The sequence below is a fragment of the Aquarana catesbeiana genome, linkage group LG01, assembly GCF_042186555.1.
Source record: "Aquarana catesbeiana isolate 2022-GZ linkage group LG01, ASM4218655v1, whole genome shotgun sequence".
Lineage (NCBI taxonomy): Eukaryota > Metazoa > Chordata > Amphibia > Anura > Ranidae > Aquarana > Aquarana catesbeiana.
The window spans coordinates 584912886-584939001 of record NC_133324.1 but is presented as its reverse complement, the minus strand read 5'-3'; the positions used below and the strand labels follow the sequence as shown (position 1 = coordinate 584939001).

At 43.2% G+C, this 26116-nt stretch overlaps 1 protein-coding gene across 1 annotated transcript in view; it reads left to right on the top strand.

Moving 5' to 3' along the window:
- The first annotated feature begins 123 nt into the window (after positions 1-123).
- The window catches only part of CFAP299 (cilia and flagella associated protein 299), a 769046-nt gene continuing 743053 nt past the window's right edge, over positions 124-26116 (top strand). The window contains exon 1 of the mRNA XM_073597947.1: positions 124-280. Coding sequence (XP_073454048.1) covers positions 170-280 — 111 coding nt within the window. The 5' untranslated portion in view covers positions 124-169. The remainder of the gene's footprint in view (positions 281-26116) is intronic.

Genomic DNA, 26116 nt, shown 5'->3' with positions numbered 1-26116 from the left:
CTGATCTCGAGCTGTCAATAGGCGACGCATGCTCTGCTCTAGCTGTCAAATGTGTGCGCGTTGTAGCCGGCTGAGCTTTCATTGGCTGCCGACCGTTACGTCTCCGCCTCCATGACGCCTGCTCGGGCCGCCCTCGGTTGCTAAGGACGCATTACAGTACAATCCAGCAATGGAGGACGACGAGAGCGGCACTGCTATGGACGGGATCATCACCCAGTTCAACACCTATGAAGACTTTCTGGATTCACAGATCACATCGCTGGACCTCTTCTACCTGGAGGTAAACGGCTCTATCAGTGTGCTTTATAGGATCACTGATACTATTGTAAATAAGAACACAGCTGGCTTGGTGGAAGAGATGTTTACCTTTATTATGTCATTTATTTTTTCCTGAAGAAAAGGAACCAACTTCATAGTGATTTTTTTCCACTGATAGGTCAGTCTATGTTACAGCAAAACTTTCATTCAAATATATCCCTCAATAGGATATAAATCTGCTCTGTCTGCACCAAACGGCATTGTAAACCGAGATATTACTATGTAAAAGTAGACAAAACGCTGTTCAGTGATTTATGTGCTATAAGAGCTATATAGGAGCTATAGAAGCTTCTGTAGGGGCCTCTGTGGGAATTTCCAAACTTCAGGAGCTATATTCAAGCTTTATATACTTCATATACTCTAGGTAGCATATTTACTGCAGAAGCCTGTGGGGCCCACCAGCCAAAGCACACGCCAGCACCTGCACAGCCCGATGTTCTCGCTCAAAGAGTTCGGAAAGGACACTCACGGTCTCTCTCCTGATGTACTGCCTACTATAACCGGCTCGTGGCCCCTGGCTCCTGTATTCTGACTGTCCACCTCTGGCTCAAAAGCACCCTACGTCTGTCTCCAGCCTGGGTGTCTGCTGCCGTAGCTCCCACTCCGGGGAGTACACTTCTAACACCCGCTGGTGCTGCAACGACTCCTGCTCTGACACCGGAAGGACCGCCCACTGCTAATGCAGCTCCCGCTCAGGGGGCCCTCTCCAGCCACACCCTGGCGGTCTCCTGCTCTCGGCTCCCAACTTCGCACCAGCTCTCAGCTCCCAGCGCCTGGAACTTGGCGCTCGATATCCAGCGTGCTGTGTGCACCTTGTGGTGGACTGCCCGGGAGTCGAATACTCCTGGCGGGACTCAGGATGTGACAGGATTATAAACTTGCTATACCTAAACTTAAACCAAAAGAAAGAGAATTCTTAGATAGCCCTATATCATTGGAAGAGCTAAAACAAGCAGTATCTCAAATTTATAATAATAAAGCTCCAGGGCTAGATGGTCTGCCTAGGGAAATTTATAAAAAATATGGACAGATTTTATTATCTGAACTTCTGGAAGTATTAAATGAGGCCTTTAGAACGCAAAAACTCCCAGAATCAATGCAGGAAGCAATAATAATAGTGATTCCAAAACAGGGTAAAGATCCATTAATTGAAGAAAAAGAAAATCGGTCGCACACCATGAAAGGAAGACCTTCTGTAGAATAGTTACTTTATTGTCAAGGTGCCAAAGGACATAGACAGGATGTTACAGGAACATTGGTAGACCGGTTTCACACGGATAACTCGTGCTTGTTCACAACAAGATCCGTCAATGCCATAATCTTATCGACCCATATCTCTCCTCACATCAGACGTGAAGAAATTAGTGAGGGTGCTTGCAAATAGGCTATCTAGATTTATTAATACTCTAATTCATGGAGACCAAACTGGCTTAATTCCCTCAAGAGCAGCATCAACAAACATTTTTTTAAATATGCACCTATAGACATATCAGGCACAAGAGCTATACTGTGCCTGGATGCCCATAAAGCTTTTGATATGGTGGAGTGGGAGTATTTATGGGCTGTACTTACCACCTTTGGTATAGGACCTGGCTTCTTGGCATGGTTAAGAATGATGCATAGCGAACCTAAGGCAAGGTTAAAAATGAATAACACTCAGTCCTCGTCTTTTTCACTTTCCAGAGGAACCAGACAAGGGTGCCCTCGTGCAGGTAGAGAGGATAAAATAGCCCTATATGCAGACGAAGCCCTTTTTTTTGGGGGGGGGATACTACAAATTCATTAATATGATTAAGATTAACATGAACCTCATCTCTACATTTGGGCTATTTTCAGGTTCCTGGATTAACTGGGAGAAATCAATAGTGTTACCATTAGAATATCTAAATACACCTCCTACCAGAAACAGTTTCACAAATTCAAATTAAGCATACAGTTAAATGCCCCATACACACGATCGGACTTTCTGACAACAAAACCGTGGATTTTTGTTCAAAGGGTGTTGGCTCCAACTTGTCTTGCATACACCTGGTCACACAAATGTTGTGACAAAAGTGACGTACAAGACTCACGTGATATCTCCATTACGAACTCTAGTTTGACAAGACCGAGCACTTTCGGCTCGTACTTGATTCCGAGCATGCGTGGACTTTTGTGCGACGGACTTGTGTATTGTTGGTGGAAAATTTGAGAAACCGCTAGCCAACATTTGTTGGTGGAAAGTCCGACAACAAATGTCTGATGGAGCATACACATGGTCGGACTTACTGCCAACAAGCTCACATCCAACATTTCCCGTCGTAAAATCCGATCGTGTGTACGCGGCAAAATATTTAAATGTAGAGATATCCCGAAATGTAAAGGACTATATTAATTTGAATCTCAAACCACTATTGGTTAAATTTGGTTTAATTGGATAAATGTAGGAGTTGGTGTAAGCTTCCACTGACAGTGATTGGCAGAGCCAACCTTATTAAAGTGATATGGGCCCCGCAATTGCTTTATATACTACATAACTCCCCTATATGGATTACATAATTTTGGTTTAGGAAGATAGATTCGCTTTTTCGAAAACAAACCCATATTAAACTAACTACATTAATGCTAGCCAAAGACGCAGGGGGCTTGCTATTCCCCATGCGAAAAGTTATTTTTTTAGCATCCCAACTACAACATTTTGCTGGTTGGACGGAAAGGACAGACTCTGATCCTATACAGGGTCTGTTATTAGCCGTATATGATGAATACCCATTAGTATCCTTATTGGATACGAGAAATCTGTTACGTGATTAAAACTTTTTAACTGGTAAATTATTTGATTAAACATGGCAGGAAATGATAAACAAGTGTTAGAGGTTATACGACACTTACTCCGATGTGTTAAAAACCTTTGCCCTCTAAGTGATGAATATGGAATCCCGTTCCCATGAAATTAAATTTAATAAATCTTTAATAATCTCGTTGTCCAGGGGGGAGGCTAAGAAAGGTCTTATATCACAACTATATGGTATATTTTATGATAAGTTTCAAGAATCAGTGGATATACCATTGAGAGCACACCAAGCATGAAACTAATGCCGCGTACACATGGTCGGACTTGCCAACGGGATAAGCTCCGTCGGCATTTCCAACGGAAAAATTTAGAGCATGTTCTCTATCTAAGTCCGTTGGAAATGCCAACAGAAAAAGTCCGATGGGGCATACACACCGTCGGATTACCTGACCAAAAACTGCCATCCGACTTTTTCTGTTAGAAATTCCGACCGTGTGTACGCGGCATTAGGGTCTATATCGGACGAACAATGGGAGGCTGCATTGACCGCAATGCCCATGGTCTCTTTATCTCCTACACAAAAATGAAACCCAACTATTTATCCTACAAAGGACTTATCATACACCGGAGAAGTTATTTAAATGGAAGTGTAGAGATACCCCTGTATGCCCAAGGATGTAATCGGGGCCGGGCCAACTTAATACATATGCTATGGAGATGCCCCAAACTCCATCGATATTGGAAGGGGGTTATGTCGACTATTAATAGTCTCTTTGGGATGGAGCTGTTGCTAAAGCCAAGTATATGTCTTCTAAGTATGATGGATGAAACAAGGATTCCGAAAAAGACCCTTATGCCAATAGTAAGGAGTATGTTTCAGGCTCGCAAGCTCATAGCACAAAAATGGATGTCTTCATACCCCACAACAATATCTAAATCGAGAACACACATAAAGGAAATTATAATTAAAGAAAAATACATATTTTTACATAGAGGCTGCCCAGGGAATTTTTAGAAAGTGGTTGGGAGTAGATAGATAGATAGATAGATAAAAACAATAGGAGATGATAGAGGGAAGGGGGTAATCCTTCTTTTTTTTTCCTGTTTGTTTTGGAATATATGGTTATTGTGATTATTAGTATGTACATGGGATGTATGTGTGTTTTGTATTGTTTTAATGTAAAATTAATAAAAGAAGATCTGATTTAAAGAGAAAAAACATTAAAATTATGCGCGCCAAAGAAACAGTGGCAATTTTCAGTACCCAAAATTGCCAATAGGTGACGATTTAAAAGCCAGTTTAGAGTTAGCCATAAATAATGTGCCTAGAATTATTGGCCTCTGGCATGCACATGGATTTTCAACATGTGTAGGGCAGTCGCCATTTTTGTACGTAGGCGTCCCAACACGTTTTTTGTATGTATGTGGGGGGGCTTTATTTTTATTTTATTTTATTGTCGCTTCCAAGGTTCAATTTTTAAATTTTTTTTTCATAACTTTATTGCTTTCACAAAGGGGATATATGTTGTGACAGATTCTCTTTATGGAGGCATCAGAGGTCTGTTAGACCCCTGATGTCTCCCATGTACTTTACTGCAGCTAATGAAGCTCATATTAAGCTGAATTAGCTGCTTTCCTGGCCAGCGCTCCCAGGGAATGATAGCTCTGAACCAGGAAGTTATTTACTACTCATTGTTTCCTGAATCATTCACAACAGGGAGGGTGAGGAACTCACATTCACTGATCTCCCTTCACCCTACCCAGCAACACCAGCCATAGTTGCCCAGGCCCAGAGATGAGACAGCCTGAGTTACATGCCATCTGAATCACTTCCACATAAAGCTGACAGTCAGCTTAAAATGAATAAACACAGTGTGTTTAAAAGCCCTTGATCCATGCGCCATTTTAGCCTTAGTCCTTGGGCTCAAGAGGAGGAATTCCAGGTATGGATATATTTACATAGTTACATTGGTCCAGCTTCCAGCACTGGACCCTGAAGCTAGTGAGTGTCCAATACAGTGATTTCCAGCTTCCAGGGGATCCCACAGGTATGGTATATGCATAGTTACATTGGTCTTATTCATTGTAACTATATATGAAATATTAAACCTGAAATTCTTCTTTAAAGAGAAACTACATCATTTGTAATAAAACATTTTTTGCCATTCTGAAGCTTCCCTCCAACCACTTTGCATATTATTTTATATATACTGTGATTCTGTACTTGCCAAATATGCTGCAGAAATCTCCCTCCACGGAGTCTGGCTGCAATCAGTTTAACTGTGGGCAGGTGAAGCTGCTGCCTGTTCACTTCCTGGATTTACACAGACACACAGAGGCACACCTTCAGCTCTGAAGCTCTCATTGGCCCTCTTATGGCTCATACCCCCTCCCTTCTTGGCAAACTCTCAGAAGAGTGAGAGAGAGAGCTGTCCATGATGTCATAAGCCTAGGCTAATGACCAGACAAGTAACAGGAAGTGGGCTGTATAAGGTATTTACTGGCAGAAAAAAAAAAAAAGTTTTACTATCCAAAGTTAAAACAACAAGGGCAGAAGATTTACTAGATGGAAAGATGAAAAAAATGACTGAAGTTCCACTTTAAGTACTTTGGATCATCAACAATTGCTGTTTGTTTTTAAAAGTAACACTTTCTAATCCTTTGTTGCATATGTAACTCTCTTTTTGGTGGGGTTATGACAAATGGCTCTGCCCATGCAGGATATTATGCTAAACCTGTAGGTAAATAAGAGAACCAGAACCTTCTCTAAGTGGAAGAGTAATGCCCTGTACACACGATCGGACATTGATCGGACATTCCGACAACAAACGGATTTTTTCAGACGGATTTTGGACCAAACTTGTCTTGCATACACATGCTCGCACAAAGTTGTCAGAAAATCCGATCGTTCTGAACGCGGTGACGTAAAACACGTACGCCGGGACTATAAACTGGGCAGTAGCCAATAGCTTTCGTCTCTTAATTTATTCTTAGCATGCGTGGCACTTTGTGTGTCGAATTTGTGTACACGATCGGAATGTAACCGATCCTATTTTGTTGTCGGAAAATTTTATATCCTGCTCTCAAACTTTGTGTGTCGGAAATTCCGACGGAAAAAGTCCGATGGAGCTCACACACGATCGGAATTTCCGACAACACAATCTGATCGCACTTTTTCCATCGGAAAATCCGACCGTGTGTACAGGGCATAAGACTGATAATAAAATTGTCAGTGCCTCCACCCAGGACAGGGTCTCTGTGAACAGAGGGGATCAAAGTTTTAGAGAGCAGATGATCTGCTTCCTTTAACTCAAATATAATATTAACCATAAGTATATAGAAGCACACCTGTATGGAAATAATACAAGCCTTATATAATAAAAAAAGAGTACATACTGTTCATCCAATGTACAAACAGGTATTATCAGCAAAGGATCCAACAAGAGTCCTGGTGGAATTGTGCAGTTTTACCCAGATATAGATATTTATTAATAAAGATACCTGTAGATGAATGTTGCAACAAAGTTCAGTTGCAAGGGCCCCTGCGAACAATCATGATGTTGCACCAGTCTTTGTGTCAGAGACCTGAAGAGAAGATCAGTGGTAATAGGCAGATCCTTCTACTGTTGTCCAACCTGGGGAAACTGTGTTGTGGCACTGGAACTCAGACTCAGCCTACTCATCTACTGTGCTTTAGTCCCTTCTTGTAGTTTCTAATCTGACATGCAACCAGATCTCTTTCTGCCAGAAGTGGCCATTGGATGCCTAACCTGGCTCTAGCCTATGCTGGGTATTGAGACCTAAGCTAAAACTAGCTATAGCATCCAAGACCAGAGGGGTCAGAGTTAACTAAAATTACAAGAGCTGCATATAAACTTCAATGCACTAACCATGTTCACCTACTATTTGTCACGTACCTGTTTGGAGGCCAAAGTGACAACGAGAGGGCATCCTTTGGGGCTGCGATCTAAGCACCCCTGGAGTTAATGTCAGGGAGTACAAAGCCCAAAGAATCATGGGTGCGAGTTTGGCTGGTCTGCTGGTGTGGCTTTTGGTAGCATTTGACTGGTTGGTATTCTGACAAGATGACAGAGACATAGGACACCTGGGTTGAGGAACAGGAGATATACAGCAGCCAGTAGCCTAATGACACCATGGCAGATGCAGGATCAGGTTGGCGCAGAGGTACTGGAAGCAGGTGATCGTGGTCTAGATCCAAGCTGAGCTCATACATGGAGAGAGAGCAAGAAGCAATGTCAAGCGCTAAAACCAAGCTCATGCACAGAAGTCAGGAAGGCAAGGCAGAAACATAGTCAGGAGGCAGCCCGAAGTCATACACAGATGATCAGAGAAGCAGGATCCTTTAAACAAGCCAGGGTCACAAGGGGAGATCAAGCAGAAGGGAAGTCTAGAGGCAGCCTGAGTCAGTAACAGGAAACTAGGAATCACGGAGACAAGGAACAAGCAGAAGATCATCCAGCAACCTCTAATGGCTGCTTACTTCCTTAAAAAGGGTATTTGGTTCCAGTTTCTAGACTCCATGTACACATGCACATGCTTCAGCATCTGTTCCATCCTGCATGCATTTCTCAGCATCTGAGCATGTCCATGCTAGATACTGGCAGAAGTACCAGTTTTGTGAACTGGCGCAGGTGCCCCTCTGCAGTCAGGCTTGGCAAGACACAAATAAACTGGAAGGTGACCACTACATACATACAGTAGCACAGACCTAGATATCTGGTACTGTACATGTGAGATAACAATAGGACAGAGACTTGTCTGTCACTAGGATTCAGATCAAGAAATTGTGGCCAGCTATTTTTAAACAGCCAGAACACAGGAACAATTACCTATGAGTCTCTGCTTCTGGTCTGTCTAAAATACAGTATTGCAGTAATACAGCTCCTGTATGTGGACATGTTGTGTCAGCTTTTCTCTCTCTCTCTCTCTCTCTCTCTCTCTCTCTCTCTCTCTCTCTCTCCCTCTCTCTCCCTCTCTCCCTCTCTTTTGCAATACTTCTGTTCTAGGTGGAAACTGTTACACATTATTTATGGGGATCCTCCGCTGGTGCTCCTGGCTCTACCCCTAAGCTGAATGCTCCCATAGTAAATTGCTTGCTATGGCGGCACTCATGCGTGCTTGCTCAAAAAACCCTGCTCTGTGTGCCTATAAGACACACAGAATGGGGTGTGGTCCTGGACTCTGCTCCCTCCTCACTGGCTCTGATTGACAGCAGTGGGATCCAATGCCTCCTGCTGCTGTATCTTAAAGCCAAAACAGCTTCGGCTCTCGTGCTCATTGCTGGATCAAAATCAGGCTTGGGTATGTATTTAGGGGGGCTGCAGGCAGAGCTGCATGCAGAAGGTTTTTTTACCTTATTGCATAGAACGTATTGCATAGACTTTACAACCACTTTAAACATGGTCATTGTGAACAGGATAAATAAATATTTAAGTTCATAATTTCTACATTAGCCTTTCTCAATGTCATGACCTTGCAGTAATACATTCATGACCTGTCTGTCTCTTACCTGGTCTGTGTATCAGCCTTGAGGCTTGTACTCTCACACCTGCATGCTTAAGTAATCTTCCCTCTGTGTGGCTCCACCCTAGCCTCAACAGGAATCACTATTTAACACCGTATTCTCCAAGCTTGCCTTGCTGTGCAATATTGTGTGTTTGGCTTCCTGTTTGCCGTGTGCTCTAAGTTTGTCTCTGTTACAGATCTTGGCGTGTTCCCGACTATCCCTGTCTGCTTGTGACCGTGACCTTTGGCGCGTTTTTGACTATCCCTGTTTGCCTGTGACCCTGACTTTTGGCGTGTTTTCTGTTATCCTTGTCTGCTAGTCGCCCCGACATTTGGCTACCTCCTTACTATCCCTTGCTGTCCTGGGCTGCTGTTTCCTCTCCATACTCCTGTAGCCTACTGTGAGCTTGAGCTGGGAGACCCTGGGGGCTGCGACCTGGAGCCAGTTGCAGCCCAGTCCATCCTCACCACTAAAGGCTATGGTGAACCCCTGGTGGCTCTTAGACTCCGCACCCTGGGGAATCTATGCTCTAACTCGCTGTGGGATCCGTGTTGGTGCTCCAAGGGACCTGCCTTCCTGAACCACCCCGAGTTCCATCTGCAGCAGTCAGCCTTAGGGTCCACTATCATAGCGGTGCACTCCTGACCCCAACGGGGTGCATCTGTCACCTGGATACAGGTGACCTGACACTCAACCTTTTGAACATGGAGGGACCCTTGAAATAACGTTAAGGTCTCAGGTATCCAACCGTACAGGCCAGAAAAGGAGCGTATACTAAAATAGTAAAAAATTACATATTTTATTGAAATGTCAAAATTTTTAAATAATTGCTGATGCCAACATATACATATTAAAAACACAAGAGTTAAATGATGCAGTTTCCTGCATATTAACAAGAGTTAGAGTACTAGTAAGGTAGGTCCTCATGTGTTGACACGCTTCACCAATATTTGCTTCATCAGGGCTTACGAAGCCCATATAGTACTCATCTATGAAGGAAAACAGTATCATTTACAACAGTATTTACACACATACACAGTTTTAAACAGGTATATTAACCATTGCAGCCATATACTTAACGTGTGGAACCCACCTTAGTGACAAACCACACCCGCACACAAAAGGTCCCTGGTCAGGCGCTGGAGCAAAAACATTTAAAGGCAAATTTGATCAGATATGGGAGTGTAGCATATGTCCTTATTAATAGATATATATATATATATATATATATATTATTGAGCAATAGATTAAATACATTTCTATTTTGTTTCAAAGACTTATTATGCAAATTCAGTACATCACTCTCTACACAATACTCCCTACTTAATGCAGAACCTATATTCATTTTACATTGGGATTGTTCCTTATCCCCGATGATTGAACTTTCTTCTGTGATTTGACCCATAGTAAGTGTCTTACTCATTACACCTACCTGGCCAAAATAGAGAGTGAACAGGTGAATTACTATATATATAGTTACTATCGCTCTCTGAATGTTTAAGACACCTCTCTGATTAATCTCTCCTTTTTTGGTCCACCGCCCGCCCAGGGAGATTTTGTCACTGAGTGTGTGGTTTGTCACTGAGGTGGGTTCCACACCTTAACTATATGGCTACAATAGTAATAAACCATGTTTGAAACTGTGTATGTATGTAAATACCGTTGTAAATTATACTGTTTTCTTCATAGATGAGTACTATATGGTCTTCATAAGCCCTGATGAAGCAAATATTGACAAAACGCATCGGCACATGAGGAAACTGCCTCATTTCTCTCTCTTGTGCTTTTAAGATGTATATGTTGGCATCAACAATTCTTATAAAATGATGATAATTTAATAAAATATGTAATTTTTTACTATTTTAGTATATGCTCCTTTTCTGGCCTGTACAGTCCGATACTCTTCCCCCCCCCCCCTTTTCTATTACTAATTATTATATCTACAGTACATCTCCCTGTTCATCGGTGTGATGGTCACTGAGAATGCTTCTTATATTTGTGGTCAGTGAGAAGAATCCCCCTCTTACAGATAACTAAAAAGATCATTGGTGTCAATGGGAACTTATCCAAGAGGCATAAATTGCTTATTGCTCAAGAAAACACTAACAACCTCTGGAGGAACCCTAAGGTTCCACAGAACCCTGGTTGAGAAAGGCTGATTTACAGGGTCATTTGAATATCCTTGCATGACTTTGTAAGGAGATTAAAAAAATACCACATGGGCCGAGGGGGGTTGAACAACTGTACAAGAGTCTAGTATTGCATTGAGACTGCTGAAAAAAAAGTGACTGCATCTGATATATGGTCATCAAGCAAGCCTCTTTCAGACAACTTCTGTCCAGATGCATGTGCTCCAGCAGTGACTGCATGTAATTTCTTCGGATGGGCCTCCTATTGGTGACAATGACAGAACATTGGCACAGCTACTTGCTATATTTTCCACTTTAGACTTTCTGTCTAAAGCTCGCCATACACACATTTGACATTTTTTCGTTTTAGGAATGTTTATTAAATTTTTACTGCTTGGACCTTGAAGAAGGGGACATACCCCGAAAGCTTGTCCTGAAAAATTGTATGTTAGTGCAAATAAAAAAAGTATCACGGACAGTACTCAATTTTCTCTGTCACAATTGCACTAATACGGCTACAATCAAATCAAGTTAAATTTTTAAATTGTTAGTGGGTTCAAATCAATGTTCGTGTTTCACCTCAGTGATGAGAAATTTCGAAGGAGCAGATTGGGAATTTTTTTAATCAAACAAATTACTAACAATGTATATAGTTTACATTTGGGAAAATGCATTCATTCCAAAATCGCATGTTAAAAGCAAGCATTCTGATTTTAAATGACATTTGTCCAGTCATTGAATGTACAAAGAATTGTAGTACAAATGTTCATGTATGGCCAGCTTTAGGATGACTCTACCCTCTGTTTCACTGTATCTATGGAGGAACAACATAGTCACCCTTGGGCAGCAGTTATCCTATGGGGAGGGTAAGTTTAGATTAGTAAATTTTGATATACTTTAAATAAATGACTAACAAATTAAAGCCTAATTCCAGCTAACACTTTTTCATTTTTCCTTTTTGGATAAATGTTTTAACTCAAAAAGCTGACCTATGTGAGAACCATTGTCAGTGCTAAATGGTTTGTCTCAACCCCCTAATTGCCAATTTTGGTGGATGCTTGGTTTGGTAAAAAAAAACAGCAATCTTACTGGCAGGATCAATAGGTAATAAAACTATGTTACAGGGAGGACTTACTCTTCCTTTTGCCCATAGTTTTGTTTTCAGATATTATTGTTTGTCCTGTATTTCCATGTACCATGCAGTTATCTGTATGACAATGTTCTTTCCTGTCCAAATGTTAAATAGCATTGAATAAACACATATTTCCCACAAACAGTGATATTGTAGGACATAACTACTTAAAAACACTAGATGGCAGTATCTAACCATTTTAAAGATTATTTTATACACTCTGCCAGCTTCTGCACATAGCTGTTTACTATTTCTCATCATAAAGCATGTTCAACTACTATTAGTAAATGTAAACATACTTTTTATGCATACTTACAGTATATTATACTGTAGTATTATATTGTGTTATATTATGTGTACAAATGACTGCTCTGGGTTACTGTAGAATCAATTTCCTTATAATAAATATATAAATGGAAACTATTTGAAGCTTGGTTCAAAAACGTACTTTAAAACTACATTTAACCATTTCACAGAATAAAGAACTTTTCTCAGATATGATACGTTGCGACAACTCGTGTTAACGCATGCTATATAAATTTGTATGTTGATGTGCAATGCAGTGGTGTATTTTGGTTTTGTGCTGCTTTAGGCAAGTCTGAAATTGGGCCCCCCCATCTAAATTCAACCCACCCCAGCCGTGGTATACAGTTCTTGTCTCAGGGTCTGATGAGGAAGCTGCAGCAGTTCACAGGTTCCTTCATCAAACCTTGAGAAATGATTCGTCCAAGTGCCAAATATGTGGTCAAAAGGACAGAGAATAGGGTCAACAGGGTATAGGACTGGGGTCAGTAGAGCAGAGCATGGGGTCAGTGGGGCAGGGGATGGGGTCAGGGGGGCAGAGGACAGGGTCAGTAGGGCAAAGCATGTGGCCAATGGGGCAGAGAATGGGGTCAGTGGGGCAGAGGACAGGGTCAGTAGGGCAAAGCATGTGGCCAATGGGGCAGAGGATGGGGTCAGAGGGTTAGAGGATGGAGTCAGTGGGGCAGAGGATGGGGTCAGCGGGACAGAGGATGCGGTCAGTGGGGCAGAGGACAGGGTCAATGGGGCAAAGCATGTGGTCAATGGGGCATAGGATGGGGTCAGTGGGGCAGAGGACAGGGTCAGTGGGGCAAAGCATGTGGTCAATGGGGCATAGGATGGGGTCAGCAGGCCTCTCTCTCCCATCTGTACACTATACACACTCTTCTCCTTCTCCTGTACACTATACACACCCTTCTCTCTCCTGTACATTATACACACTCTTCTCTTCTCTCTCCTGTACATTATACACACTCTTCTCTTCTCTCTCTCTCCTATACATTACACAAACTCTTCTCTTTATACATCTCTGCAGTTATTACTTCTCTCATGCCCACCTCCATGAGTCATGCCACACCTCCCCCTCCTGTCACTGCGCCGCTCCAACCTCTACATCATGACTCACCTCACCACCACGCCTTTCCGGAAACCCTCTTGCTCATTGGACCCCCACGCCCCTCCTCTCCCCGTTTCCAATCGGCCCGCGCCACTGCATGTCAGCCATCCTCACCAAGCCGCCTGGCCCCTCCCTGACTGTATTAACAGAGGAGGAGGCGGGGAAAACAAAACAAAAAAACAATCGTCCAGGCCGCTATCTTGGTTTGGGGGGCTTGGTGGTGGCTGAATGGAGCAGAGAGGAGATGAGAGGAGGTGGTGGATGCTGCTACATGAAAAGGCGCCCTGAGCGGCCTGACCGGAGACACTGAGCTGGCTCCTCCATTACTCTGCCCGGTGTGTGACTTCTTTCATGAGGGCCTCTCCAGAGGACTGGAGAATGAGCTTGAGTCCTATGACAATACAGTTTGGACGCTGTCGTCAACACTTCTAGTTGCCCCTACCAAATATACCGTACCGGCCTACTTTCAGTTTTGCAGAGGTGGGTCCAGAGGCAGGGCAGAGAACCAACAGATGCAGGCTTGTGAGAGCAGGTATTGGCAGTGGTGGGCCACTTGACTGAAATGCACAGTTTGTTTGCATGATCTAGTAGTAGCGTACCAGGCAGTGGCGGCTGGTGTTTTTTTTTTTTGGTGGGGGCACGGACCACACCTAGCCCCATCCCCACCGCCCCCTGTTGGTCGGCCGACCGGGCCACTTACCCCATTTTGTGGGCAGGGCGGCGTCTGCTTCTCTCGGGGCTGCGGGCAGCTGCTTTCTCGGTTCCCCTGCGTCTCCTCTCTCCTCCTCCTGGCAGCCAATCCAGTCGGATCTTCTTTCGGCCAATCAGAGTGATGCAGAATGACGAGTCTTAGACCCGCTTCTTGATTGACTGGGAGGAGAATCAGTGTTACAAAAGCGAATATTCATTTGTCACACAACTGGGTGGGCTTCGTGCTCAGTGCTCTGTGCCCCGAGCCTACCCCTTTTTGAAGACTATTAGAGCCTCTGGCTCTAATCACGTGCTTCAAAAAAAAAACCCATTGGAATCCTTGTATGGATAGGGGTGGATCCTAAATCTGGCACCCCTCACATTAAAATGTAAAAACACCCCACTGTGCCCCCTGCATACCTCTGCATCTTTCAATATCTCTTTGTCACTATTGTGTACCCCCTCTCCACAACTGCACCTCTGGACCCCTTTACATTACACAGCACCACACCTTTTTGACCCCTTTACATTACACAGCACCTCTGGACCCCTTTACATTACACAGCACCCTGCACCCCTGGACCTCCTTACATTACACAGCACCCTGCATCTCTGAACCCCTTTACATTACACAGCACCCTGCATCTCTGGATTCCTTTACATTACACAGCTCCCCACAGGTCTGAACCCCTGCATGTTACACAGACCCCCTAACAGTTCTGGACCCCCTGCATGTTACACAGACCCCCCCAACAGTTCTGGACCCCATGCATGTTACACAGACCCCCTAACACTTCTGGACCCCCTTCATGGTACACAGACCACACCCCCTAACAATTCTGAACCCCCTGCAGGTTACACAGACCCCCCAACAGTTCTGGACCCCCTGCATGTTATACAGATCCCCCAACAGTTCTGAACCCCCTGCATCTTACACAAACCCCCTAACAGTTTTGAACCCCCTGTATGTTACACAGACCCCCCAACAACAGTTTTGGACCCCCTGCATATTACACAGACCCCCCAGCTCTGTCCCTTCCTACCTTAATCATGCAGATGGAGAGACCATGAACAGCGCTGAACAGAGGGTGGGAACTGCTGGAGTTAATTTTTCATGTTAACAAGCAATTGATTGAATGCTAGGACCACCTAGCAACCAATCACCTGTTGGTTTACTTAAAAAGTTAACTCCAGTGGTTCTCTACTCAGCACTGCTCATGGTCTCTCTCTCCGCTGCCGTACAGGAGGAGAGAGAGTGTTTTGCTTACCCTGCTCCGCTCTGTGAATCCGGCGACCGGCTCTAAGTGTCACCCTGGTAGTGGCCCGGGCACCCCAGTGCACTGTCACAGCTCAACTCTCCGTGCTCTAACCTACCCTGTCACCGCAGCACTGCCTGAACCCGCCCCGCTGTCACTGGTTCAGTCGTGCTGGGGGGTGCTGGCCTGACACCCCACCAGTGTGTGCTACCCAGGGAGGCCCGCCTCCCACTTGGTACCCCCCTGACCCGCCGTCAGAACTACTGTGTAAAAATGCATGGGACTTAATGGCATCCCCCACACATCTAAAAATGCAGCGTGTTTGCAGGTGCGGGAACTGCAGGGTAATTGCATGGTGCAAAAGCAACATGAGATTTCACAGCCGCTACATTTTTAAAATGCTGCCTTCAACCTTTTTTCTGCGGAAAACGCAGGCACGGCAACCCATTCAAATGCGGCAAATCTGCATACATGTGAGCCTACAGTGGCTCTAACATTTTGTGTTGATGATAACAATAAATGACAATGTACAATTTGATAAGTACATATGATATTAAAAATGACTGCAGCCATGTACATGTGTATTTGCGCTGGGCTTATTTACTAAATCTAATAAATTATTGGTTACTGTTTGCCACTAGGGATGGGCCGAACACCCCCTGGTTCGGTTCATACCAGGACACCTTGAACAAGCAAAAAGTGTTAGTGAACATGCAAACCCTATTAAAGTCTATGGGACGCGAACATGAAAAATCAAAAGTCATCATTTTAAAGGCTTATATGCAAGTTATTGCCATAAAAAGTGTATGGGGACCTGGATACTGCCCCGGGGGACATGTATCAATGCAAAAAAAAAAGTTTTTTCAGGAGCAGTGATTTTAATAATGTTTAAAGTGAAATCTGCCTGTAAAGTGGCACATCTGTGAGATGTGAAGAACATGCCACAGCAATAACGACATTTCTAAAGGAAAAAAATGTCATTCAAACTTGCTTGTGCCTGTAATGTATCACCGGCTCCCAGCAATATAGATGAAAAATCTATAAAAAAAAAAAAAATTGGTGTGGGCTCCCCCCCCCAAAATCCATACCAGACCCTTATCCATGAATATGTTTTCACCGTGTCAGAAAGTGGTGAATCGTTGCCACATCCCTGGTATGTAGAAAAAGGAAAATCCCCCTTTGTGGGATTTTTAAGGAAAGCTTGGAGGTCAGGATGGGGGGGATCCTGAACCATCCCCCCTCCTGAACCATACCAGGCCACATGCCCTCAACATGGGGGAGTGGGTGCTTTGGGGCAGAGGGGGCTCTGTACCCCCACAACAAAGCACAATAAATAGTGTCCCGCGATGTACATCCATCGTCAATCACGCTGCCCAACGGACCCGAAAAAATTAAAAGACTCTGCCTCCATGGGAGGCCTTCTGGCGACTGCTGTCTTCGATTTGACAGCTCTTATATAGGCCACATAATGTCAGAAGGGGCGGGGTCACTCGGTTATGCCACCGGGTGGCCCGGCCTTGCCTATATAACAGCTTATACTTTACTCGTCCTCTCCCTTTCCTGGCCTGCCAGGCTGCATGCTCGGATAAGGGTCTGGTATGGATTTTGGGGGGGGGACCCCACGCCATTAAAAAAAAAAAAATTGGCATGGAGCTCCCATTAAAATCTATGCCAGACCCAAAGGGCCTAGTATGGGTTTTTTGGGGGGGGGGGGGACACCGCACGCTGTTTTTCTTCATTCTGTCATAGGGTTCCCCTTAACCACTTCAATACACTGTATTATATACCCTGCACTGCACTATTTATACACCCTGTACTGTATTATATATACTACAATGACTGCAATATACACTATGCACTATATACTCTGCAATGTATTATATATACTATACTGATGGCACTATATACTCTGCATTGTATTATATATACTACACTGACTGCACTATGTACTCTCCACTGTATTACATATATTACACAGACTGCACTATATACTCTCCACTGTATTATTTATACTACACGGACTGCACTATATACTCTTCACTGTATTATATATACTACACTGACTGCACTATATACTCTGAATCGTATTATATATACTACACGGACTGCACTATATACTCTGAACTGTATTATATATACTACACGGACTGCACTATATACTCTGAACTGTATTATATACCTTAGATTGTAAGCTCCCTGAGGGTAGGGACTGATGTAAAGGTATAATATATATGTAAAGTGCTGCGTAAATGTGACAGCTCTATATAAGTACCTGAAATAAATAAATAATATATACTACACGGACTGCACTATATACTCTGAACTGTATTATATATACTTCACGGACTGCACTATGTACTCTGAACTGTATTATATATACTACACGGACTGCACTATATACTCTGAACTGTATTATATATACTACACGGACTGCACTATGTACTCTGAACTGCATTATATATACTACACGGACTGTACTATATACTCTGAACTGTATTATATATACTTCATGGACTGCACTATGTACTCTGAACTGTATTATATATACTACACGGACTGCACTATATACTCCTAACTGTATTATACAGTATATACTACACTAAATGCGCTATATACTCTGAGCTGTATTATATATACTACACTAACTGCACTATATACTCTGAACTGTATAATATATACTACACTCACTGACTGCACACTATATTAACTACCTGCCTAATCTCCATTCATTCACACTATACAGCCGCTGTGTAAACAGCAGACTTATATAGTGTGGGGCATGGTCTTAGCCCCTGAGCCTTGATTGACCAATCATGGTTCTCAAAGCACATCACGCTGTGATTGGCCAAAGCATGCAGGTCATGTGCATGCTTTGGCCAATCAGCAGCCATCAATGCACTGCGATCTCGCAGTGCATTATGGGCACTCTATGCCCCTATTCGCCACAATGGGGGTTGTTTACGAAAGGCAAATCCACTTTGCACTACAAGTGCACTGTTAGTGCACTTGAAAGTGCACTAACAGTGCACTTGGAAGTGCAGTCGCTGTAGATCTGAGGGGGACATGCAAGGAAAATAAAAAACAGCATTTTAGCTTGCACATGATTGGATGATAAAATCAGCAGAGCTTCCCCTGATTTCAGATCTTCCCCTCAGATCTACAGCGACTGCACTTTCAGTGCAATTTCAAGTGCACTTTGCACTTCTAGTTTTCACTTGTAGTGCAAAGTGGATTTGCCTTTCATAAATAACCCCCAATGTGTTGAGCTATGTTTGCCTTGCAATTAAATGAGTCTTTAAATGTCACAAATGCTTTGAAAACTTTTCAGCTTTTGTGTTTGCTTTGAAGATGTTAATTTGTTCTTGGACAAATTACATGGAACATTATTAAATTATAATGGAACAGTAAATCTTCCAAACATTGCATTTGCCAATATTTAAGGAATGAAATGTTGTATAAATGCAATTATGATGTTGATGGTCAATAATACAACACATTTCAAAATACTCTGCTATTTGTAGATTTTCTTACAAATCCAAAATCAAATAAGTATGTTTTTTCAAGCCATCCATATGAATGTTAAAATATCCTTAAATTGTATCTAAAGCCAAACACCTTTTTTATTACATTTTATATTGATAGAGTGACAAGAGTTTTGGATTTCTGTGGCCCCACTATGGTGGCTCACTCTTATGCCCTATACACACGGTCGGATTTTCCGATGGAAAATGTGTGATAGGACCTTGTTGTCGGAAATTCTGACCGTGTGTAGACTCCATCACACATTTTCCATCGGATTTTCCGACACACAAAGTTTGAGAGCAGGATATAAAATTTTCCGACAACAAAATCCGTTGTCGGAAGTTCCGATCGTGTGTACACAAATCTGACGGACAAAGTGCCACGCATGCTCAGAATAAATAAAGAGATGAAAGCTATTGGCCACTGCCCCGTTTATAGTCCCGAGGTACGTGTTTTACGTCACCGCGTTTAGAACGATCGGATTTTCCAACAACTTTGTGTGACCGTGTGTATGCAAGACAAGTTTGTGCCAACATCCGTCGGAAAAAATCCTAGGATTTTGTTGTCGGAATGTCCGAACAAACTCCGACCATGTGTACGGGGCATAACTATTTGCCCTTGTGACTGCTGTCACTTTGAAAAGATTTCCTTTCACTTCCTGTTCCATCTACAATACAGGAATTGAAGGAAAATAACCCCAGTGGAACAGAGATGGCAAAAAAACTGAAGGAGTTTTAACCATACCTTAAGGTATCCAAAATGATAAAAAAAAGTTTTGTCTTGTCTAGATGTAATTGGTGCATGCTGTTGTTGGTTTTTTGTCATAATAAGCTCAAGTTTATAGGGAGGAGATGTTAAAATGGTGCTCTATCCTAAAAGACTGAGTTACCTCCAATCCATACCTTCTTTCAATGTATTTGATTGCTATATATGTCCCAGGATGGGGTGCTTTGATGGACTGCAATTAAAGATTACACCCCGCAGAGGTGCCTTGGCACGGCATTGTGGCTTCACACATATTTGCAAATGTATGCAAACAAAATTTGTGTTTTTCATTCAAATTGTTAAAGCTGAAGTTCAGGTATGGACTATTTTTCATAGCTGCATTGGTCCAGCATGGACAAATGTAAATGTGCATATGGTATACCTATGGGATTCATGTGGAAGCTAGGAATCACTGTATCAGGCAGTGCAGGCTTCTAGGTCTTGGGTTGAGCAGCTGACCTGTTGCTTAGTAAACAGAGTAGGCCACTTGTTTGGCATGGGCACTATTCAGAGAACATTTTGAATTCTCTCAATTAATGCAATGCATTTTTTGTTAAATTAGTGTGGTGGAGATTGTGATGCCACTGCCCCACCTCTCAACCTTGTTCAATAAGAGAATGCTTTGCATTAATTAAATAAATGCAAAGTGCCCTCTGGATGGTACATGTGCTGAGCAACAGCCTCCTGTGCCCACTAAGCAGCAAGGCAGCCATTTGGCATGGGACCTGGAAGCTAGCAGCAATCATTGTATTAGCAGTGCATACCACAGTGATTTCCAGCTTCTATGGGCATTGGCCAGATATGGAACATGCATACTTACAGTGGCTGGACCAATGTAACTGCAAAATAATCCATACATAAACTTCAGCTTTAAAGCACATGAGACTTTTTTTTTTCTTGCCCACCGGCTGGCAAACGTGCTAGAGTTTATAAACTGCCCTGGCCGTGAGCACTTTACTTATCCTAATATAAATTGATCTGAGTGACTGCCATTTCTGTGTTGCTTGTATTTATGCAGATAGACACTAGAGATGTCTATTGAACAAGTGTGGCTCCTGATGTGTCCTTGCACCTTTAGGTGAAATGGTCATTGTTATTTATACTCACCGGCCACTTTGTTAGGTTGGACCCCCTTTTGCCTTCAGAACTGCCTTAATTCTTCATGGCAAAGATTCAACAAGGTGTTGGAAAGGTGATGCAAATCTCCCGTTCCACCACATCCCAAAGGTGCTCTATTGGATTGAGATCTGGTGACTGTGGAGGCCATTGGAGTACAGTGAATTCATTGTCATGTTCCAGAAACCAGTTTGAGATAATCTGAGCTTTGTGATATGGTGCATTATCCTGCTGGAGGTAGCCATCAGATGATGGGTACACTCTAGTCATAAAGGGATGGACATGGTCAGCAACAATACTCAGGTAGACAGTAAAACAATGCTTAATTGGTACTAAGGGGCCCAAAATGTGCCAAGAAAATATCCCCCACACCATTACACTACCAGCCTGAACTGTTGATACAAGGCAGGATATTGTTTTTGCCAAATTCTGACCCTACCATCTGAATGTTGCAGCTGAAATTGAGACTCATCAGACCAGGCAACATTTTTTGAATGTTCTATTGTCAAATTTGATGAACCAATGTGAATTGTAGCCTTGGTTTCCTGTTCTTAGCTGACAGGAGTGGCACTCGGTGTGGTCTACTGCTGTAGCCCTTCTGTTTCAATGTTCGATGTTTTGTGCGTTCAGAGATTATATTCTGCATACTTGGTTGTAATGAGTAGGTATTTGAGTTACTGTTGCCTTTTTATCATCTCGAACCAGTCTCCCTATTCTCCTCTGACCTCTGACATCAACAAGGCATTTTCGTCCACACAACTGCCACTCACTGGATATTTCTCTTTTTCGTACCATTCTTTGTAAACACTAGAGATGGTTGTGCGTTAAAATCCCAGTAGATCAGCAGTTTTTGAAATACTCATACCAGCCCGTCTGGCACCAACAACCATGGCACATTCAAAGTCACTTAAATCCCCCTTTCTTCTGATGCTCAGTTAGAACTTCAGCAATTCATCTTTACCACGTCTAGATGCCTAAATGCATTGAGTTGCTGCCATGTGATTGGCTGATTAGCAATTTGTGTACCTAAAAAAAGTGGTCGGTAAGTGTATAGAATGTCCCGAGAATTGTCCAGCCCACCTTCACCTCACTTATGCTAGGTATAAATTGATATGAGCAGTTTCCATTTCTATTGTACAGTAAAAGACCTTCTTCTGAAAATGAAGAGAACATCATAAACAAAATAAAGGGATAGCGTGGAAATAAATGACTTTCAATATATCACTAGCTGTTTGTATATAGATTTATAACAGAGCACATGACAAGCTGCCCAATATATCCTTCAGGAACATGAGGTTAGCTAATGAGAGAGGGTTGCACAGCTGTACTTGGCTTAAGCTTGCTTCCCTCAGGATGTAGCTGTGGCAGCACACATGTTAGACAGGGTCCTTACATAAACAAGCATTTACCAAGAAGGCAGATGATATCACTTAGGCAATTGCAACACCCTCTGGATCTCATTGGCTGCTTTGGAATTTAAAAGATGAACTGTGCGTCTATACTGAAGAGTTGATGCAGTTAAGAAAATCTATTGCATATACAGATTGGTAAATGCTCTTAGAAACCTGGTCACCAGGGGGAATCCCTGGCACCTGTAACTCTTATTACTAATTTACATTGTTCAGGTGATTGCTTTTGTCTTATGCATTTAAATAACAGCTAGATTTATTTATATTAGTAGAAATGCTAAATGCAGTTTCTGTCCATTTTGGGGGTCTAACCCCAGACTCGTATTGTCACTTTCTCAGCTTCTACTACCAATAAACGTAGAGGATACAAAATAAGGTAGTACTGAGTATTACCAGGGAGGCGGACTTTTTAGGCTAAGAAACAGTGGAGAAGATATAGCAGTATAAAAAATATAAATTTATTGAAAAATACAACTATCTAAAAAACAATGACAATTGTAACATATAGCATTTATAAACAGTTTGTTTATGTGTTAGTTGTGTGTGTCTAATGACATTATATCTCATTTTAGATAGAGAGACATATTCCCTTCTCTGTCTCATCTGTGAACCTTGGCCGTGTCCTGAGGAAGCCTAACGGTGAAACGCGTAGACATACCAGGGCTCACTGCACAATAATCATAGATTGTTACAATTGTTACAATATGTTAAAATTGTCATTGTTTTTTAGATATTTGTATTTTTCAATAAATTTATATTTTTTATACTGCTATATCTTCTCCACTCTTTCTTAGCCTAAAAAGTCCACCTCCCGGGTAATACTCAGTACTACCTTATTTTGTATCCTCAATGATTTATGGACATGGCTCATTTTTGGTGCACTTTCCTCTCTTTTTTTGTACCAATAAACGTAATCATACCATAACCACTAATATATTTCATAGATGCCAACTGTCCTGGACAGTCCCTCATCTCAGACCTCTGTCCTGATGATGCTGTGCCCTGGGCTGTGTCCCAGAATCACAGCTTGCAACTAGGGGTATCGCAGCTGTGGATTTGTCATCACATCATGTCATCAGAAGGCGCAGGCTGAGTCAGATCTCTTGAAGATCAGTGACAGGGGTCAGACTTTGCAGAGATGTCCTTGAATAAAGGTGAGGGAATGCAGGGCTCCAGTACTGCCCATGTCTTGTATGCCTTCATTGTGCTGCTCTCACAGTCTGTACAGGGAGTATTGATGCTTGTGTACAAGCAATGATAGTTGGCACAATGCTGCAGGGTAAACATGTCCTGTTTGGCAGGTGTTCTATGTGGAAGGATAGCAGAAACACCCCTATGAAGGGTGAAGAACAGCTGGAATCTGATAGGACTCTATATGTGAAAGCAAAGTAAATACATATGTGTATCTCCCATCCTGTCTCAAAGCTGGTAATGCATGATGAAAGTTGCACTTCAACAGACTGCCATGGCTAATCTACATTGTTTGTGTCAGGGCTCATTTAGACTTGCTTCGGCTTCAACACACATTAACGGCTAGTTTACACTTGCTTCAAAACAAGGCTTCGGACAGGCTTTGTTAAAGCTCTCTGAACGCTAGTCAAAGCTCCTGTCAAAAATACATACTCCATGTAGCTTTAGTGGTGCTTCAAAGCGTTTTCAAAGCCTCAATAGAAGTCTATGGCAAAGCCCGCTTGAAGCCTCAACTGAAGCCCCACCAAAGGCTCATCGAAGCTCCACCAAAGGCTCATCGAAGCTCCATCAAAGCCCCACCGATGCCTCATCCAAACACCAAGCAAAAGCAAGGTGTAAACAGGAATGTAAGCTAACCATTTTATTTAGTGACAGGAGCTTTGACTGGTGTTCAGAGAGCTTTAACAAAGCATGTCCGAAGCCATGTTTTGAAGCAAGTGTAAACTAGCCCTTAGAGAATGCAATTTTCTATAACAGTTGGCTTATTTGGGTTGAGGTGATGCAACTTTAAGGGCTAGCTTACACTTGCTTCAAAACATGGCTTCGGACAGACTTTGATAAAGCTCTCTGAATGCCAGTCAAAGCCCCTGTCACTAAATAAAATGGTTAGCTTACAGTCCTGATTACACCTTGCATTTGCTTTGCTTTGGCTTTGCTTAAAAAAATGATACCCCATGTCTCTTTAGTTGTGCTTCAAAGCATCTTCAAAGCCTCCCTAGAACTCTGACATGACAAAGCTTGCTTGAAGCTCACTGGAAGCACCTGCAGCTTTTGAGAGGCTTTAATTCAGCTTTAGCTTTGCTAAAGGTATGTGCAGGAAAGGAAATTGCAGGTATGAGATATCCACGCACACACAGGGCATCTGTCAAGCTTCAACCAAGCTTCAAAAGAGCATCACGGAAGCATCCCTGGTGCTCCACCGAAGCATCACCAAAGCTTCATCAAAGCACCACCGAAGCTTCTTTGAAGCACCACTGAAGCATCAAAAACACATCATAAAAGCATATTGAAGTGGTGGGCGCTTTAATGTTTGTTGAAGCCAAAGCAAATATAAATGAGCCCTAGGGCTGCTGAGGGTGCAGGGGATTTGGTGAATCTAAAGGATTATAAAGGATGCTGAGGGTGGGGGAGTGATTTAGTGACTATAAAACTGCTTGGAGGTGGGGGTGATGTGGTGACTATAGGCCTACTGAGGGTGGAGGAGGATATAGTGACTATAAGGCTGCCAAGGATGGGGCCTGATGTGGTGACTATAAGGCTGCTCAAGGTTGCTGATGGTGAAGAGTGATGTGGTGACTATAAGGCTGCTCATGGTGGGGGTAAATGGTGGCTATAGGGCTGCTGATGGTGTGGGGGTGATGTGGTGACTATAAAGCTTCTGGGGGGGGGGTAGGGGTGATGTGACTATAAGACTGCTGAGGGTGGGTGGAGAATGTGGTGACTTAAAGGCTACGAAGAAGGGGAGGTTGATATGGTGACTATTATATTATATACCGTATTTATCGGCGTATAACACGCACCGGCGTATAACACGCACCCCAATTTAGGAGGGAATTTTAAGGAAAAAAAACTTTTAGGAGGGAAGTTGAAGGGAAAAAAACTTACATTTAAATGCCCTTCATTGCAGCCTTGTCAGTGCAGCCATGTCAGTGCAGCCTTGTCAGTGCAGCCTTGTCAGTGCAGCCTTCCCCAGTGCAGCCTTGTCAGTGCAGCCTTGTCAGTGCAGCCTTCCCCAGTGCAGCCTTGTCAGTGCAGCCTTGTCAGTGCAGCCTTCCCCAGTGCAGCCTTCCCCAGTGCAGCCTTGTCAGTGCAGCCTTCCCCAGTGCAGCCTTGTCAGTGCAGCCTTCCCCAGTGCAGCCTTGTCAGTGCAGCCTTCCCCAGTGCAGCCTTCCCCAGTGCAGCCTTCCCCAGTGCAGCCTTGCCCCAGTGCAGCCTGGGATCCCCTGTCCCTGCTTCCAGGGCTTCAAAATCGCGGTCCGCGATTTGAAAATGGTGCCGCCGGTGCCGAAGTACACAGAGCCGGTCCTCGGCTCTTTCCGGCGGCTCTCGTTTACTTTCGGCTCCACTCGTAGTCCCGAGCGGAGCTATCCGAGTAGGTTCGGATAGCTCCGCTCGGGACTACGAGTGGAGCCGAAAGTAAACGAGAGCTGCCGGAAAGAGCCGAGGACCGGCTCTGTGTACTTCGGCGCCTGCGGCGCCATTTTCAAATCGCGGTCCGCGATTTTGAAATTTGGACAGCTCGGGATCGGCGGGGATCGGCGTATAACACGCACCTGCGACTTTCCCCTGATTTTAAGGGGAAAAAAGTGCGTGTTATACGCCGATAAATACGGTATATTTTTCTTTATTTTCTTATCTTCTGTAGAGCTCCACTCTGGGGATGATCACTCTCCCACAGGCCGGCAAAACCTTTACCCACACCACATGGTTTCCCACTATCATATCTTTGTATATAATTTGGCAGCTGAAAAATATATATGTTATATACAGTTGTGCTCATAAGTTTACAAACCCTGGCAGAATTTATGATTTCTTGGCCATTTTTCAGAGAATATGAATGATAACACAAAAACTTTTCTTTCACTCATGGTT